Source organism: Protopterus annectens, chromosome 13.part0 (genome assembly GCF_019279795.1).
Source record: "Protopterus annectens isolate FY-2018-M chromosome 13.part0, PAN1.0, whole genome shotgun sequence".
Lineage (NCBI taxonomy): Eukaryota > Metazoa > Chordata > Ceratodontiformes > Protopteridae > Protopterus > Protopterus annectens.
The window spans coordinates 952,626,410-952,645,450 of record NC_056747.1 but is presented as its reverse complement, the minus strand read 5'-3'; the positions used below and the strand labels follow the sequence as shown (position 1 = coordinate 952,645,450).

At 41.7% G+C, this 19,041-nt stretch overlaps 1 protein-coding gene across 5 annotated transcripts in view; it reads right to left on the bottom strand.

The window, feature by feature from the left end:
* STAT3 (signal transducer and activator of transcription 3) overlaps positions 1 to 19,041 on the bottom strand; it is a 1,961,792-nt gene that overhangs the window by 1,107,531 nt on the left and 835,220 nt on the right. For all 5 annotated transcript variants that reach the window (XM_044054713.1, XM_044054714.1, XM_044054715.1 and 2 more), the window contains exons 8-9: positions 3,250 to 3,401; positions 2,130 to 2,288 (exon numbers count right to left, since the gene is read on the bottom strand). In XM_044054713.1, the coding sequence (XP_043910648.1) occupies positions 2,130 to 2,288; positions 3,250 to 3,401 (311 nt within the window). The remainder of the gene's footprint in view (positions 1 to 2,129; positions 2,289 to 3,249; positions 3,402 to 19,041) is intronic.

Here is a 19,041-nt window from a genome sequence, read left to right as displayed (position 1 = left end):
TTTAAAATGAAAGAAGTGACGACATTGTCAAGGTGTTACATAAAATGTGGGAGTATTGTCTAAGTGACTCCACAAAAGGGGTGTTGGGAGCCAACCCGAAGATAGTTTACAGCAAAGGTGATAATCTTAAAAGCATCATGGAGTGTGAGATCAAGAGCAGGGTACCTAGGATGTCTAAGTGTGGCTACTGTAGATATTGTAGGTATATAGCAGAAGGCCCATATGTGTGTATTAAGGGGTGGGGGCACACATTGCCATGTCCTGGTAAATGCAATTGCAATACCAGGAATTTGGTATATGTGGCCTCATGCTCAACCTGTGATGCTTTTTATATTGGCATGACAACCCGTAGGCTGCGTGAAAGAATTGTGGAACATGTAAGAGCAATTAAGAAGAAGGATTTGCATAATGCACTTTATATTCACAGTGGGAATTGTAAGGATTTTAAGAAGTTTTTATTTTTCATTATAGACAGGGTTATGTTTGATCAAGGAGGGGACATTAGTAATAAAGTTGCCTTATTGAAGACGAAGTGGCAGTTGAGGCTCAATGCCACTAGGTACCCTGGCATTAATGATCATATCTCCTTAAAACCTGTTTTGAAATTTAGGGCTAGTATTATATAAAAACATGGGGCATAGGCATTAAAGTGAAGCAACAAATAATGGACAAGGAAATGGAATGATTAGATGAGAATATTTATTTTATGAATTTGTATTGCATTTGATGCATACACTGTTTAAAAAACTGTTAGAAAATTTTTATTTTTATTTTTATGTTGTAGAATATTTGTTTTAAATAACAATGTAGTACAAGGTACAAGCAGATACATGCACTAATTAATGAATGTGTTTTATATATACATTTATTTCAGTTTAACTAATGTTTTTTCAAAGTTGGAATTAACAATGTCAGACTTTATGAGAATTGTGACAGTGTGATGTTATTAATTAAGTTTAATTGTATTTAACTAGTTAACCAATTAATTGATGATTAGGTGATGTAATTTGTAATGAAAGTATATAAGCTGTGTTTTTTGTTTGTTACACTGCCTCTGAGGAAGCCATTAATTTGGTGAAAGCGCTTAGTCGGTGAATAAATTGGATTATCCAAGGCCTGACGTGGTTTCTGTGGTTTGAGGCTGTGATCGAACTGTTCTATTATGCTAAGGATGAAGCTGCCAGGTAACAGGAAAAGAGGAAGGCCTAAGATAAGGTTTATGGATGTGGTGAGAGAGGACATGCAGGTGGTTGGTGTGACAGACCAAGATGCAGAGGACAGGAAGAAATGGAAACAGATGATCCGCTGTGGTGACCCCTAACGGGAGCAGCTGAAAGACGAAGTTTGCGAGGGAATCCCACACGAACTTGAGACTACTGTGGGGAGAGGGAAATTTGGTATATCCTAGTCATCATTCCATGACAATGACTCTTACTGGGACAAAGAGTTCAGAATATGGATGCATGGATTTATTTATTTACTTGCTGTCTGTAGACCAGGTTAGTCACACAAGGCCCAGTGACCTCTTTTCAGGGGAGACCTTTGGTGGCATTCATACTGGCTACGGTAAATTCAGCCAGGGCACAGGGGAACTTTCCCTACTCTTTTTTCAATAGGTGCCATATCCTGCTGAGCTACCAGTGACTGAGGCAGATGGGACTTCAGTTTAACATTTCTGGACAGCACACACAGGAATGCAAGATTCTCTTTATGCTGCATTTCACTGCCAGTATTAGAAAATGAATCCCAGAACTGCTTTGGGAATAGAAGTCACAGGTTTCTTATCTGCCAGCAGCAAAGGCAAGTGTGTTACCTGTCAATCCACTCACACTGCTACATGGACACATACAACTACAGGATTGCTGTTACATGAAGTTAGTATTACAGTTCATCTTTCATTACTTATCTTCTACAGGTTTCGTGATTTTTTTTTTGTGCTGGACACTGTAAAATGTGGTAATTTTTGTTCAGGCCCTCTGCATAAGATACTTAAAAATATTAATTTTTACTAATAATCAATACATCTTCTGTTACTACAACACGAGTTAGCAAAAAGAAGACATGTTAAACCTCACACAGGCTATGCTCATACAACCAGGTTTGTGCACTAAGGTAACTTGTAAATATACCTTTTCATTAAATTCCTGAACAACTCGACAATTCTTTCTTCCAGCATTGGTCGATGCTGAACAATGGGATCACCTTTGTAAGACACCTTTGACTGCAATTCTTCCAGCTTTTTGATCTGCTGGCGAATCTGAAGCTGTGATTCTGCTAAAGAAGTTATCCTAAAAAAGGAGATACTGGGTCAATTTACAGACATTATATAGTTCATTTAATTTATTTATTTTTAATTTTTGCAACTTTAGTCTATATATCTTTTACAATATGTGCCAACTAGAAAACTGCATACTCAACAGACCAACCAGCATTTAAATTCTTTAAATCTTTCTTTCCTTCCTTAAAACCAAATACAAAAAAGTCTTCTTTGTAAGTTGTTTAGATTATTTCTCTATCACTCAAATTCTAGGAATGCACACTTCAACTGCCTATTTCAAAATTCCTTAATGGACAGAAACATAATGAACTCTCTCTGCAATATATACTCAAATACTGACAGAATTACTGCTTTATTAAAGTCAATAGAAACAAAGACATATTAATTATAAACATGCCCTTGTGACAGCCACCTAGATGTTACAAGTAAAACAATGTTAGTTGCTTTGTACACAAATTAACAGTCCAGCTACCACCAAACAGCTGCTATCTCATACCATACCTCAAAAGAAGATACAGATATTAAGGCCAAATACAGCTACTGATTTGAGACATCAGCTGATTTGTGGCTTCTATAGGAACTAAACTGTCAGAAAGTCAACCTTCATTTAAACCTTTTATTAAAAAGTTAAAAAGAGATCAACAACAATGCATCTAACAGCACATTAATATAGCCTAAAAGTGTTTATCCTGTCACACACCAACCTCTCTCCTATGTTTAATTTAGCAAAAATGAAACATCATGAGCTTTGCTTCCGTCGGCCTTGCATATAAATGCAGGTTTCACCTAATCAGATTAAACTATGCCAGTGCTATTAAGAACACTCCAGCACGTAGTTATACTACTGTCATGTATTCTGATTACCAGTTCTGCTGTTTCATCCAACAGTTTGGAGTTTTACACTTTTTGTATATCATTAAAGTAATGACAACCCAGCATACTTAAATTACTGTTTAGGACTTTCTTCTCACCAAGTTTCTAGTCGATCGAGACAGATATTGGGTGGTCCTCCTATGCAAGCTATCTGTTGCCTTCTCTTCCAATCTGCTAACTCCTCTTCAGTCAAGATTTTTTGCACATATTCCATTGCAGAAAGAAGTGCGGCCAAATCGCTCACTATCTGCTGTAAGGGAAGAAGACACAGTAAAGTGAAATTCACCTGCTGAGAATTATTCTGTGAAACGTTCACTGTAATGGTCAAAACACAGTACATGTTAAAACATACTTCGATATCTGAAATACAGAAAACTGTATCTTCGCATTATGCCTGATGCATGTTGTGTGGCTGCCAGCCCAGCTATCTAGAATTTTGTAAATAATCATATGTTATTTGTGAGTATTAATATGATCCACAGGCATGTCTTACAAATATAAGAGAACTTTTAGTTATGTACTCACCATAACTTCAGATGTTTGGGATCCATCTCGCCTACATTCTGACTGATGGGTTCGGAGCCGATCCCTCCGCTCCACTGGCACGCTTATGCCAAAGAGCGAAGTCTCTTATTGGCTGAGCTTACTATATCCCAGGATGCACCACTACCAGTCCCCCAGATCTAGTTTGTCCGCATACATGCACACATGCACGCACTGCTTATATAACATCGCCAGATGAAACAAGATAAAAACAGTAGAACTCAAAACCGTTCAATCTCTTCTGATCTCCAAGGCCGGGGAAGGAGGGTGGGTATTAGGAATGTAGGCGAGATGGATCCCAAACATCTGAAGTTATGGTGAGTACATAACTAAAAGATGTTATGTGATCCTATCTCGCCTACATTCTGACTGATAGGACAGCGTCCCTAGCACCTGAATCCTGGGTGGCTCACTGGAAAACACTCCTGAGTACCGTGGAACCAAATGATGCTCGCCTTTAGATGCCACATCCAATTTATAGTGGGAAATGAAAGTGTGCGGGTTGGACCAAGTAGCGCAGCACAAATCTCAGAAATAGCGAGCTTGGAATGAAAGGCGATAGAAGTAGCCATAGCTCTGGTAGAGTGAGCTTTGATAGATGTTGTAAGTTGCTTATTTGAAGAGGAATAAGCCTGAGTTATACAATCTTAATCCATTTGGAGATAGTAGCTTTTGTGATGGTTTTACCCAATTTATTATCTGAAAAGGACACAAACAACTGGTCTGATTCTGAATTTGCTGAGTCCTGTCTAGATAGAAGCGCAATTGCCTGTGAACATCCAATTTATGGAGAGTGTACTCTGCTTCGTTGGAGAATTTTGGAAAGAAAACTGGTAGCTCTAGAGATTGTTGGAGACAGAGATTAGAACAAACCTTTGGGACAAAAAGATGGGTTAGGCCTAAGTGATACTCTATCCTTGTGAAAATCAAGTACGGTGGTTTGATAGATAGGGCTTGAAGCTCTGAAACCCTTCTTGCAGAGGTAATTGCAACTAAGAAGGCAGTTTTCCAAGACAGATATTTTAACTCACATGTAGCAGCCGGTTTGAAAGGGGAAGATGTTAAGGCACGAAGCACCAAATCATGATCCCACGGAGGCGCAGGATGAAAACTGGGGTCTTAACAGTCCCACACCTTTAATGAAAGTTTTGCATAATCTGCTGCTCATCAACGGTGGATCCATGAATTCGTGAAATTTAGAGATAGCTGCCAGTTGGACTTTAATAGTAGAGACTGAAGATCCTTGATTAAACAAGGATGTTAAAAATTTCAAAACCTCTGGAATCGGGGCAGTGATAGGGTCTAAGCCCCTGAGTTGAGCCCAGATAGCAAACCTCTTCCACTTACTGAGGTACAATTTCTTAGTGGTGGGTTTGTGGGCAAGATAAAATGTGAATAACTTCCGGATCTAAGGTGTGATTTCTGACTAAAGTCGGAAGTGGAGGAGCCAAGCTGTCAACTTCAACGTGCGAAGGGACTGGTGTTGACGTCCCGACTGATGAGTTAGCAGATCCGGGTTAGATCCAAACCAAGGATCGTCCACCGATGTTTCTTCAGGTAGGGGAACCATACCTGACGAGGCCAGTACGGAGCAATTAGTATCATTGTGGACCCCAAATGAGAAGCTTTCTGAATGACTTTGGGAGAAGTGGAACCGGAGGAAAAGCATAAAAGTAGCCCTGTTGGCCAAGGTTGTGCTAGAGCATCCATAGCTGCCTCCCCTGATGTGGAGTCAAGGAGAAGAACCTTTGCACTTTGTGTTTTGTGGTGTTGCAAACAGGTCGCAGCACGGCGTCCCCATCTTCTGAAAACCTGAGCTGCTACTGTTTGCCTTCAGGGACCACTCGTGAGGAGAGAGAATTGTCCTGCTTAATCTGTCTGCCAATATATTGGATTTCCCTGGAATGTGGGTCGCTACCAAGAAGCGGTTGGTAGCTACAGCCCATTCCACACCCTCATGGCCTCTCTGCAAAGGGGTAAGATCTGGTCCCTCCTTGTTTGTTTAGATACCAGACCACCGACATGTTGTCTGTGTGGATAGCGATAATGCCTTGCGGAGAAACTTGTGGAGAGCCTGTAGGGACAGAAGTACAGCCCTCATCTCCAACACATTGATGTGGAGAAAGGTTTCGTCTGGAAGCCAGGAACCCTGAACTAACCTGCCCAGACAATGCCCCCACCCTGTCTGGGAGGCATCCGTCGTCAGGGTGGCCACCGGAGGGATAACAAAGGTCTTCCCTGATTCAGATTGGACGGGTGAAGCCACCAGCGGAGGTCCGTTGCACGTTTCTGTAATCATAATGGGGTGATTGAGGGGAAGATTCTGAAAGGACCATTAAGTCGATAATAGCCACTGAAGAATCCTCATGTGCAATCTTGCCAGAGGAACTAGGAGAACCGTGGCAGACATTGAACCTAAAAGTTGCAGGACCATCCTGGCTGGGGCTTTGGATCTTGAAAGCAGGGCTTGAACTTGGCCTTGTAAAGTTTGGATCCTTTCGGTAGGAAGAAAAACGCGCATCAATTTTGAGTCTATCTCTGCTCCTATGAACCTTATGCGCTGAGAGGGTAGCAAGACAGACTTTGACCAATTGAATGTAATTCCCAGGGTAGCACCCAGGGAAAAGGTGGCTTTGAGGTTGTCCATTAGTAGATGACTGGTGGTGGCAGTCAGGAGCCAGTCGTCAGATAGGGAAACACTTGGAATCCAAGACTCCTCAGGTGAGCAGTTACTACTGCCAAACACTTGGTGAACACCCTGGGGCTGTGGTGAGACCAAAGGGCAGAGCACAAAATTGGAAATGACTGTCTCCCAGGCTGAAGCGCAGATACTTCCTGGACGCCCGATGTATCGGTATGTGATAATAGGTGTCCTTGAGATCTATGGAGCACATCCAAACATCCTTCTCCAATAATGGGAGAATGGATTGTAACGTGACCATTCGAATTTGGATTTAACGGATTGGTTTAGTCTGCTGAGATCCAATATTGGTCTCAGGTCCCCTGTCTTTTGGCACTAAAAGAACCTTGAGTAATTTCCGGATCCGATCTGGTCTGTGGGGACCGTTGGATGACTCCTTTTCTAGCAGCTTTAACGCTTCTGCGGCTGCAATTTCCCTTTGACTGGGTGGTGGGTCCGGGATTTTTTGGACGGTGGGGGTGAGTGTGTGAAGGAATGGTGTAACCTCCGGCAATAATCCGGGCACCCATCTGTCCTGAGTGATTGACTCCCAGGCTTTTAGGTGCTTGGCAAAAGCGGCACCCGACTGGCTCGAGCAGCACAGCCGGGCAATCCCTCATGAAGTGTGGGAGGCTGAAGAGCCATGAAAGGACTCATGGTCTCCAGAATTGCGGGGCCCTCTGCCTCCTCTGGGACGGCGCCTCCCAGAAAAATTTCCCGTCCTCTGCCTCTGGAAGGGGAATCTTCCTGCTGTTGATGGAAAAACTTACGTGATTTGGAACCACATCTTCCCTCCTCCTTTAGCCTTGGAATAAGGCCGAAAGGGAGTGGAATAACGTGCACCTACGGCAGATAAAGTTTTTCCTTCTTGCTCACAGCGGTAAGAGTGTCTTTAACCTTAGGTCCAAACAGAGGACCCATCAAAGGGAGGCGTCAAGGAAGACTTGAAGGCCTCCGCAAAATGACACAAACGGAGCCAGGCTTGTCTCCGTAGAGCCACGCCTGTGCCTGCCGCTCTACCCGCCCCTTCGGCCGCATATGAAATGAGCCTCATGGACGAGTTAGAAATTGAAGCAAGGATAGCCAACTGAGAGCTAACCAACTGGGCTAGCTGCTCAGGTAGGTTACCCGAGAGGGAATCTGACAGCTCCTTGACCAGATCCCTCTGAAGCCTGGTAAAATGTGCCAAATAATTCAGGGACCTTAAAGTAAAGGCCGCTGAAGTCAGGGTACGCTTCTGCAGGTCCATGCTCCTAGACTCCTTATTAGGAGGATGGACGGACGTTGAAGCCTCTGCCACGTCCTGTTGTGTAGCAGATGCCACCACCATGGCATCTACAGCCACGCCTTTAGTCAGGAACTCCTTCTCGGGTGGGGCAGACAAAAATTTGTTAGGACGAGAAGGGACTGGTTCCACAGTATCTGGATGTTCCCATGCCCTCCGACAAACTAAATCCAGGAGCTCGTCGAAGGGCGGAGACACCCAGGAGGCGGAGGACTGAGCCCCAAAGGCCTTGAGAAGCACTGACTCATCAGCAGAGGGGGGTTTGGATATCCAGCCGCCTCGTTGTTTGAGGATCTCTAAGATGTCTGCAAATGAGACATCATCAGAGGACGACTTCGGGGACCCCTCCGCATCATCAAGATCAGTGTCCGATGTAATAGACTCGGGGGAGTCCACGTGCTTCCTCTTGCGATCTCTTCCTTGGGGCTCCTCTGAAGACAACTCAAGAACCCTCAGGAGGAGGGGAACCCCAGTGGGGGTAACCTCAGGCCCAGGGCTCCGCTGCCTAAGGACAGGAACTGCCAAAGACCCAGTCTCCACGCCCAGGGAAGGTGCCGGTAAAGCCGGAGATGGCAAGAAGACTTGGCCAAGGCACTCCTCATAGCTCTGAAAGCGGACCCCAGAATCCTGGGAGTGTCCGGTCCCGAGCCATGATAGCAGATCAAGTCCCGCAGCCAAGCACCGAGAGGAGGCTCGGAACCGACAGCATAGGTCCCAAACATCACCCCAGGTCCAGCCGAAGAAGTCCGTACCAAACTCGGACCCAAGGCCGGGTTGGAGTAAGGGTCGGAGCCGACCCTAAGACCTCTACCGCTCCAACAGCACCTGCTCCGACGGAGCCGGCGGTCGGAGGAGGAATGGCAATGATATGGCTGTCGGCTCCAAGCCAACTGGGTCGGAGCGAACAAATTTTTGAAAGACTGGGACTGGAACAGTCTTTGGAGCACCCTGTCTATGTCCGAATCTGACATCCTCGATGACCTAGAGGATACTGAACGGGTTCGAGATGGCCTCTCCAACGGCCCCAAGGGGCTAGGGACCGCCCGAGGCGACTCGATGACTATCAGCGCCAAGGAATACCCAAGCTAGTTTCCATCGGTGCGAGGAGGGCTTGGCGCCGAGGAGGAAGTGTCTGAGCGGACCTTCATCGGCTCCCAACCAGTGGAGCCGATGAAGATGACCCGCCTCGATGCCCCAGCCATCGGCTCGAAGCCAGAGGAGTCGAGACTGGTGGCATCGAGGCAGACCGTTTTGACCTCGGCTCAAGTCCTTGGAGCCGAAGGAGAAGCCTGCCTATGTCTTTGGCGGTCGGATCCGACGGACTGGTCGGAGCCGACGCCTTTTCTTTAGCAGGAGAAGGAGAGGATGCTAAAGCTTCTTCAAAGGAGGGTTTTATAATGCCTTTCAATATGAGCTTATTTTTCCTCTCTTGGAGGACCCTTGAGGAAAAAGCGTGACACACGCTGCAGGACTCCTGCAAATGTTTTGCACCCAAACAATAAACACAGAGAGAGTGGTCATCTGTGACAGACATTTTAAAGTTGCACTTGGTGCACTTTTTAAAGCCTGAAGGCCTAGGTACCTGAGACATTCCGGTGAATTATAGCCAAAACACAGTACAAACACTGTAATTAGAAAGAAATTTTCTCTGCTTTGTCCTTCTTTTAAAAGAAAGAGAAAATATCAGCAGTATAAAGGATCCGATCCCTAAACAGAACAGAAGTCACCTACAATCAAAAAGACCGGGAAAGGCCTTTCCACACAAGAGGTACTCCTAGTCAACACTCACAACACAAAAATTTACCAAGTAAATTTCACCAAACGCACTCTAAACACAAGAATAGCTGTTAAAACAGCTTTTTGTTGAAGAATAAAGAAATTCCTGACAGAAAAACTAGTGAAAATAATCACTACTTAGCTCAGCCAGCTCGAGACCACGCCTTCACTTGTTAGCTGCAAAGCGAGGATCTGGGGACTGGTAGTGGTGCATCCTGGGATATAGTAAGCTCAGCCAATAAGAGACTTCGCTCTTTGGCATAAAAGCGTTTGAGTCGGAGCCGAGGGATCGGCTCCGAACCCATCAGTCAGAATGTAGGCGAGATAGGATCACATAACATCTATATGTTATGTGTATATTAAACTACTGGTGCAGAAGTGTGTGTTGAATTGTATGTTATGTACTGAGCTTCAAGAATGTAACCACAGTGTACCCTAATGTAAAATAACAGAAATGTATATGGACTATGTGCTTGTGCAAATGTGTGCTTTCATGGTAGAAGGTAGAACATTGAGAGTCAACTTGCAAACCTTCAAGAAAATAAATTGAAAAGTAAAGTATTTTATGATTGCGTTTCAGTGCAGCAAGGAGACAGGATGTCTAGAGCTAAATTGTCTTGAAATATAAGTAATTACTAGGTTTCAAATATAAAAGTGTTAATTGTTTTACGACTTCCAGTTCTAGGCAAATTTCTGAGAGATGTGTACTTCTCACAAAGAGATGTTAAAAATTATGTTAGCTTTGGTTAGCCTGTGAACGGAAGACAGGTGACAAAGAGTGATGTTACCCTGGATAACCCAGCAGTAATGTGTATTACTAAGAACTATCTCAGAGAATGAGTCTGCGCATTTTGTATTTATCTTTGGACCTAGAAACATCCCACTCATCAGCACTTCTGCCTGCATCTTGTTAATAGTAAGTAACCAGGGAAAAGTGACTTCTCTTAGATATAGATAGGTATATAGTAAATATTAGTTTAGATGTTTTCTGTATTTGAGACTGTCTTGCAATGTTGTTTTAAAATATTTCCTGTGATTCTGAACTCTGCAGTCACTGTGTTGGGTTGTTGGAGTATTGTCTTGTTCTGTTATTATTTACTATTAAATATATTTAAACCTTTTAATTGTGGCTGGTTTGTTTAGAGATGTTTAAACTCTTACAGTACTTGATATGTGTTTGGTGACACTGTATAGGCCACTCCTAAACAGCCTTGAAAGTCTTGGTCACATTTACCATTTGGATAACAGTAACATTACACAATAAGATTGGGCACCCTTTGGTAAGGGCCTTAATAGTAACTAATAAGTAAGGGTGTCTGGTTCCTTATAGTCTGGGCAGAAGGAGGCATAGCTAGTAAACCTGTGCCAGCCTTTCCCAGGTGTGTGTGTGTGTGTGTGTGTGTGTGTGTGTGTGTGTGTGTGTGTGTGTGTGTGTGTGTGTGTGTGTGTGTCAGCTACTTGGGCAGGGACATGAAGCACTGGATGGACAGAGAGAGTGCTGGAAGTCTTAGCTTGGCCACCTGGCTGAGATCTTAACCCTATAGCTGTGTCAGTGGCGAATCTTATTGGGGATCTGGAGAGAGAGGGAGAAACCATTCCCAGACTGACTGATCTCTGTGTGCTCGTAAGGGAAATTGTACTTTACTGTGTGTGTACTTGTCATCCTCCCAATGTGCACGTTCCTCACTGGTGCTAGTGGTGAGGATTGAGGCTCCTTGATTACTGGGCCAGTGTAGGGGCGTCGCACATGTTTTACTGTTTCAGTTTACAGAAAGTACAGAAAGGACTCAGGACCTTCAATAATGTGCTATTAGAATGTTTTGAGTTCCCTCAATAGACTGGCATATCTCATTTGGTTCTATAACTCTGTTGTGTTAACAGATGTAGAACCATAAAAACACTCTAAATGGACCTGTGCCTCGATATCCATTGTTTTCATAAGACACTGTTTCTATAAAACAAAGCAGATTTAAACTTAATTTCTTACACACCCATATTTAATCATTTAGCAAGGTTTGCTTGTTGCTTCCCTATTACAAATGCATCCCAAAAAATGTCATCCCACTCACTATGCCACTAGGTTTACATTTTTCACAGTTCCTACTTCTGAACTCCTCGCTTCTTTCTTCCTGTCTCTCTCTGATTGTCCTAACAGATTTCCTTGACTTTTTCCTTAGTACCTTATCAAATTTTCTGAATGAGACCAATTTGCTTTCAAACACTTACTTAATGAAGTACAAAGGTCCCCTTCCCAGGCTGATTTAACTTGCCCATGATGCTATATTTTATTTATAGTAGTTTCATGAAATCCATACACTTGGAGATAATTACAAAGCAGTATCTCATTTTACTTTAAAGTTGTCTTCAAAGTTTGGTTTAATCAAAATACTCAGTAAAGCAGCAGGTTTATAATGGAGAAAATGTGTGTAATGTTGCCACAAGGACATTTTTAGCCTTTTTCTGTGACTATTGAAAATAAATGTGTTTATGTATTTGTTCTGATGAGTAGTAGGGTAATATGTGTTTATTCATATATATTTAAATAAATGTTGCTATTTATGTATATTTAATTTACTTATGTCATATGATGAATGTCACGTGATGATCCTGACTTAAAAGCTTCATTAACGTTTGCACTGATTTACAATACTAGAAATAGCACTGTGGTGGGAAAGCTTGTGTGCATTGCTATTAAAATTAAGTTCACAAAGAGAACACAGTGGTTTCTTTGAGATTATATATTGGGGTTATCAGTGTAGCCCCAAGCTTCTTCTAACTTGTTGGGAAGCATGGCTCAAGTGCAATGACACTGTGCACAGCCACCCCTGCTTACATACGGACACTCCCTTTTGCCTGCACACCATGCTCCAAATGCTGCCATTCTGGCAACTCTGGTTTATCAGTGAAATCCACGCAACCCTGGGTATACCATTAGCATGTCCTCCATTCCACCACCCTGCCACAGAGAAGCAAGCAGACATTACCTGATTATTCCCTATCCCCTCTTGTTAAGGTAGTTCAACACCTGGGCTGCTAAATACAACTGGATCTTCTGTGTCACAGTCAGGGCTTCATTCATATGTGCAAAAGAGTGAGTGCCTTACTTATCTCATGAAGCATGGTACACCAGCAACTTTTCATTGTCCCATCTTCCCCTCCACCACCGCTTCTGGCAAGCATTTATGTTTGCCTCCTGCTGGGATAACTAAGCCATTGGTTTCATGCTTACTATAACTTAGTAGGCAAACATCATAATTAGTTCTTTAAAGTAAGAAACTTATAGAGCTGCAATAAACTTATCATCCAAATATAAGAAAACAAGAGGCAGTAAATACCTGGAAAAAAAGCAGAAGAAAACAAAACAAATTACTAAGGAGCTCCAAAGGAAAACAGAAATAAGAGAAAAGCAAGCTGCTGTCTAAACAAAGTCAGACATCCAAAGCAGAAAAACCACAGCAAAAATGATGACTGCAGCTTTCCTGCAAAGGCAACCTCAGTCTCAAACTTCTCTTATGGGATATACCTCACATAACTGTGCTACCTAGCTTTAGCAATCAGTGATGTGCTAAATCCTCACATACAGCTGAATAGTATCCTTATCAGGGTAGGAACCAGACAATATACAGCCTACAAAGTACATGGGTTATGCAGTAGAAAATAGACTACAATGAATTTGCTGCATTCTATAATCCACCAGAATTACAAAGACAGCAAGAAGCTATGTGTTAACAGGCCAAAAGAATGAACTGTACCAACTGTGAAGACAGTAGTCAAGCAATAAAAGCGATATTAATATTCAGCACCAGATATAAAATAATGAAGCCTACAAAAATTTCATCAAAAAAAGAAATAATGGGGATGAAAAGTTGTGTAAGTAAACTTACCACAACAGTAGATATTTGAAAAGATCACAGCTGCAATAACCTAGCTATATGGGATGGATTCTGCCAAAAATCGAAAGCTTTAGGGCACCTTCCACACACCTGTAAGACCTTTAGAGTTCAAGTGTGAGCCAGTATACAAGCAGATACATCTGTGCCAAAAATGGAGATTTCTTGCCGCAGAAAAAAAAGGGTAAGCTAGAAGGAAAATTTCAATCTAGGGAGTTCCATAAGGACGCCTTCACTAACTCATATATGCATTACCTGTGTGAGTATCCGTTTCATCAAAAAAAAAATGTATTATCAAAGGCCAGATGATAACAGTGTCCCGAATGACATCTGATTATATAAAATTTACAGAAGGAGTTGCATTTACTAAAAAAATATTTTTGAAAGATGTCAACCAAATTTGACTACAACAATTGAGTGTGAGGACAAGAACGACAGGGAAGAGAAATTTAATCCTTTTTTAGGCAAGAATGTAGTTGAAATTGGGTTTATTCAGATCTCTAACAAAATACCCCAAAAAGCTTTTACATATACTTTTAATTCCAGGTTTAAGAGTAAAAAGAATATTACAAAACACTGGGGGTGTTGACTTGTTTTCCTGGTATAAATAATATCACTGAAAAAACATGTTTTATTAGGAAGAAAAATAGAAACACTAAAAAAATTTTAGAATTGGAGAGAATGCCTTCAAGTAATAAAAATTTAAGGACATTTAAATGTGGGAGTTGTAACCAATCCACTTATTTAAGTAATACAAATCACATTTATTTTGCGACTAGGAAGTTAGTCATTAGATCCAATGGGTACTATAACTGTAACAGTAGGGGTTGTAACTATCTCATCCAGTGTTTAGCTTGTACCGTTTTTTTTATGTAGGGAAAACTGAGAGAATGCTAAAAAAGCGGGTATATGAGCATATATGATGTTAATTGTGGTGTGGAAACAAATGCTTTATATAGACATACATGTTCTTGTACACAAAGCAAATTTGCTTCTTTGTGCTAGATCAGATACCCAAAACTGGGAGGTGTGGATCCTGGGAAACCAGGACTGATTATAAAGAGCTGGTATGGCAATTAAAATTGGATGCAGAAACGCCACCTGAGTTGAATGACAAAGCTTATGTTTCCTGTGTTCTTAAAATACGGACAGCAAAACTATTATTGTTTGCTTAATGATGTTAACATTGCACTTGTTACTTTAGTCAAATCTTTTGATTTAACTATTTATTACTACTTCACATTAATTATTTAATTGAATGCATTAACAATAGTTTTATTTATTGGGGTTTGTAATTAGAGGGGAAGTATCATGTGTATTGTCTTGAAATATTTTAAATTCATACAGTTGTATTGTGTGGATAGTTCTGATGAAGGCTTAAATGAGACTGACGAAAGCGCTTAACTGTTTATTGTTGTTTTGATTTAATAAATTGTGATTATTTAGCATGTTTATCCTTGCCTTGGGTGCTCACAGTTTGCTCCTTGGAGGTATTAGTCAGAAATAAGGGAGGCTAGAGCCCTACTAAAAAAATGCACTATGAGAAGTAGAGAAAATATGGGATGCCTACCCTGGCAAAAAAACACAAGGGGGAAAGAGGTAGAGAGTGTGTGTGTTTGTACTTCAACAGTGATTTATTCAAACTTCTACTGCTACGGTAAGTTAACAAATAACTGTACTATAATCATCATTAGATCACCGTTGCAGTAGCCTACGCTGTATGGGGTGAATACCAAAGCTTAGAAAGAAAGGGAGACAGTAAAAGAGTACGAGTTAAGGATCCCCAGAGAATGTTTTTAGCAACTCTACTCTGGCTCCTAGAGAAAGGGTAAATTGTGTAGTGCTTGGAAAAAGTGTGAAAATAATACCAAGATGCTGTCATTGAATATTTCTTGAGTCCACCTTTATCCGAAAGGTAGTAAAAGTGGCCATAACATGGTTTTAAGCCAAACCACAGCAGTACTACTGCTCTGCTCAGTTTTGTGAGCACAGTAAGCCACAAAAGAAATGAAAGCAATATTGTTACTGCAACATTCTTTGACTTATTCAAATCACATTACATCAAAAACTCCTAAGCTGGCCAACCTAGGACTCTCAGCAACCACAATTACCTGGTGCCACCGTTACTTCTCTAACAAATCACAATCTGTAAAACTGCAAGACCACAGGTGCCCTTCACTAACAGCACTCAGTTGGGTCTACTTACAGGGGAATGTTGGGACTTTTGCAAATGTCTTCTACAAGCTGAAGAACGTTTGCTCTTGTGAAATCCATAAAGATGGCCTCATTTGGTGGTGGAGTGGTACCACTAGGACTAGCAGAGAAGATGACAGACTTGTGGCCAGATTTAATTGGGGTGATAGATGATGAGGGGTAGACTCCAGGCAGGTCTAGGTTGATAAAGACTAGGTCAAGGATATTACAGCCTTGGATGATTAGTTTTACAATAAGCTTTAGTGCAACAGCATTAAAAAAGTCCAAGGAACACAAAACATACCCATTTTAGAGGTGTAAGTGTGCAAGTTAATGTTTAGGTATGTGAAATCTCCTAGCAAGAAAGTATTTGGTTTGAGATTTTACCTCTTAATTGTATTAAAGTAATTTCCATGATGTTTGGGATATACTGACCAGAATCTGTAGTCAGCAAAGAAGTGACAGTTGAATTTGTTAATGGTGATTTGGATTTCCAGGAACTCCACATTATGGGTGTGCATAATCTGGCATGATGTGACAGTGTTTATAATAAATACAGACACTGCCCCACAGTTACCCAGGGCCTGAAGGAATGTCAAGACACTAAACCCTGGCACAGAGGGAAGGCCACCACAGCACTGAAACTATGTCCCGGTTACTACACAAAAATGAATGTGTTCGACTTGCAAGACAGCCTCAAGCCCATACATCTTTCTATTCAGACTCCTAGAACAGAGTACGGCCACTAAGATGTTACCCGAACTGGAGTTTGTGCATCTTATGCAGGAATGTCCTACAGGGAGACTTTGCCTAAAAAAGACACTATGAAGACAGCCAAGGCTTTAGCAAGTATGCATAAGCCTAGGTCTAGGTATGAAATGGTGTAAGCCATTCCTGGCAAAACAGGAACCTACCATCTTATCCCAGGCCAATAAATACTGTATCCCCCCAAAATGACACCAACTACTTAGCCAACTGTTCATAGGTTCAAAGGAAAGTATTAGGCTGTCTGCCCTTTCGGGCCATTTTAACCCTAGCCAATTTCCTTTTTTGTGCTTGAAATAACCTATCCCATTTGCTTACAGTCTGGCCTTATCCATATCATGTTTGATAATTGTATATTACCCTAATGAGAATAAATGGGATCATATTATAAATAAAATAAGGGGACCCATGCTTGGGACAGAGTATTTGGAGCTGCCTCTGTCCATTAGTAGTAAAGGGGCAGTCCTGTGGAAAGTTTTCTGTTTCCCATCCATACATCTAAGCTGCACTTGAAAATGGACAGGGATGAACTGTTTTATGTGGATTGGAGAGATAACTTTTATTGTATTAGCTTGTTAAAGCTAATTATCTTGTCTTGGTATCTAGGCATCAATTTAAGCGAAGGCAAGATACTATTCAAAACTACCATCTTTCATGCTTCTTTCACAAGCACAGTTCCATCTTGTGTCTCTGCATGTTACATTAGCTGCAGCTTCCTAGGTCATTCATTCCCACATGTGCAATCACTACATCTTGGTTGTATTTGTCTGGTTTACGACCCTTTGTGACCAGGCTAAAAAGGAACACTGGTTATCTAACAAAGGAGCTAAGAGAGCAGTTGCAATAGTGAAGAACAAGGCATAAGAGGCACTCCACCAGCTTTGGGAAAGTGACTCAACAGATGTGCTGTTTACATATCCCGGTTGAGGGGAGGGTTTGGGGTGCTTGAGGAGCACAGACAGAAGTGTGATTTTTTTCTACTGGAGATCAGAGGGAAAAAACACGTTCTGAATTGAGGAAAGGGGCCAGAGCTGCTTGCTGGCAATGACTTCTGCAGAAGTGTGGGATGATCAGTTTGGTCAGCCCATTGGATGTTCCCATTCCACTCCTTAGCTCTTAATCAAGTGCCTAATGGGAGTTAGGGCTACAACTAAGAAAAGCAATCAAACCACCCAGATGTTTGTCAGAAGAGTGGCTCCTTCTGGTTGACCCTTATCCCAGTGATAGGGATCAAATGGGCCAACTAGTCAGAATGGGGCTGATGATGGACAGACAGTAGGGGCAAAAGAATACAAAAAATAAATAAATTAAAAAAAAAAAAAAAAAAAAAAAAAAAAACCTCCAGGTGGGCAACTGTTATTGTAACAAGAAAAAAAATATATATAATATAGTAGAAAAACGTATATTTAGAGCCTTCTAGTTTTCCGTTCAGCAATTAAATGTGTGTGTAATATACATTGGCACGTGTGTATGTGTGTGTGTGTGTGTGTGTGTGTGTGTGTGTGTGTGTGTGTGTGTGTGTGTGTATACACATGCATGCAATCCAGACTTATTTTATTGATAAAAAATTAGGAAATAACTAAATAGAAAATGCTCTGGTGTTTAGAGCAAAGAGTTCAACTGCAAATGGCACATGATACTGCACTAACATGTTTGGAGAACAGATAACAGGATAGCTTAACAGAAACAGTAAATAAATGAAGCGTCCCTGTCTTCATATTGCTGAAGGGTTACAGTGTCCTCCTGAAGAACATCCACACGACAATTAATGTTTTAACAAACGATGAGTAACAACATCAATCCTTCATGTAGATAGTAAATGCAAACTTCTCAGAGTTGCAGTGGATTTGTATCACTTGAAATGGAAACCATGGGCAGCTCCCCAAATATAAGCCATATGGAAAGATTATGAAAACTCACAAACAGCTACTACAAAGCAGTACTAATGAGTTAAACCCTACATCCTCCAGTTTGGTAGTTGCACTAACTGCATCCAGCTCTAGCTGTCATGTGGTTAAGAGAGGGCCAAGAACTCAAATTAGTTTAGAACACAAAATGTTTCTGCAAAATCTACAAGAAAATAAACTAGTCACTGAGTCACCAAGGACAGACAGTGCTGAGATCCAGTATTTAAAGATGTTTTAGCAGAAAGAAGGTCTCTGTAAGAAAATACCAACCTCTTCACTAAGTCACCAAGAGATAGCCCTCAGACCCAGTAGAACAATATTATATTTGCTCATGTTTACAATGCTGTAAACCTATTCACTTACTGCAAACCCTGGGCCCCTCTGTATCACAGGACTGCAACATCACTACCTTTCCTTCTTTTACATGCATCACCAAACAAGAACAGTGTCTACCACTGGGTAGCTCACTGATATGCCACAGGCTCACTGGGGGCTTGGAAAACTTTGTGGGCATATGGGTTGTGGTGTGGCTACTGGACAGCAGACAAACATTAAGCTCAATAAAGTTGGTCACATACGGTTTCCCAGTCTCCCACCCCTGCTCACATCACTCTTAGGACACATCTCATATTAGTACTTGGACTCTACTAGGACACATCCCTGTATACATTGCTGTAGAGAGAGAGATCATATTTGGTGTATCCAGCCCAGATTTTTGGAAGCTCAGCACTAAGACAAGGTAAGGGTACATCCCTCCTTTTAGATACAATATCAGTAATGAACTGTCATATGGCATATATCAACTGGATATGTACGAGGGGAGTGTGACAGCGGTGAGGTCTGCGGTGGGA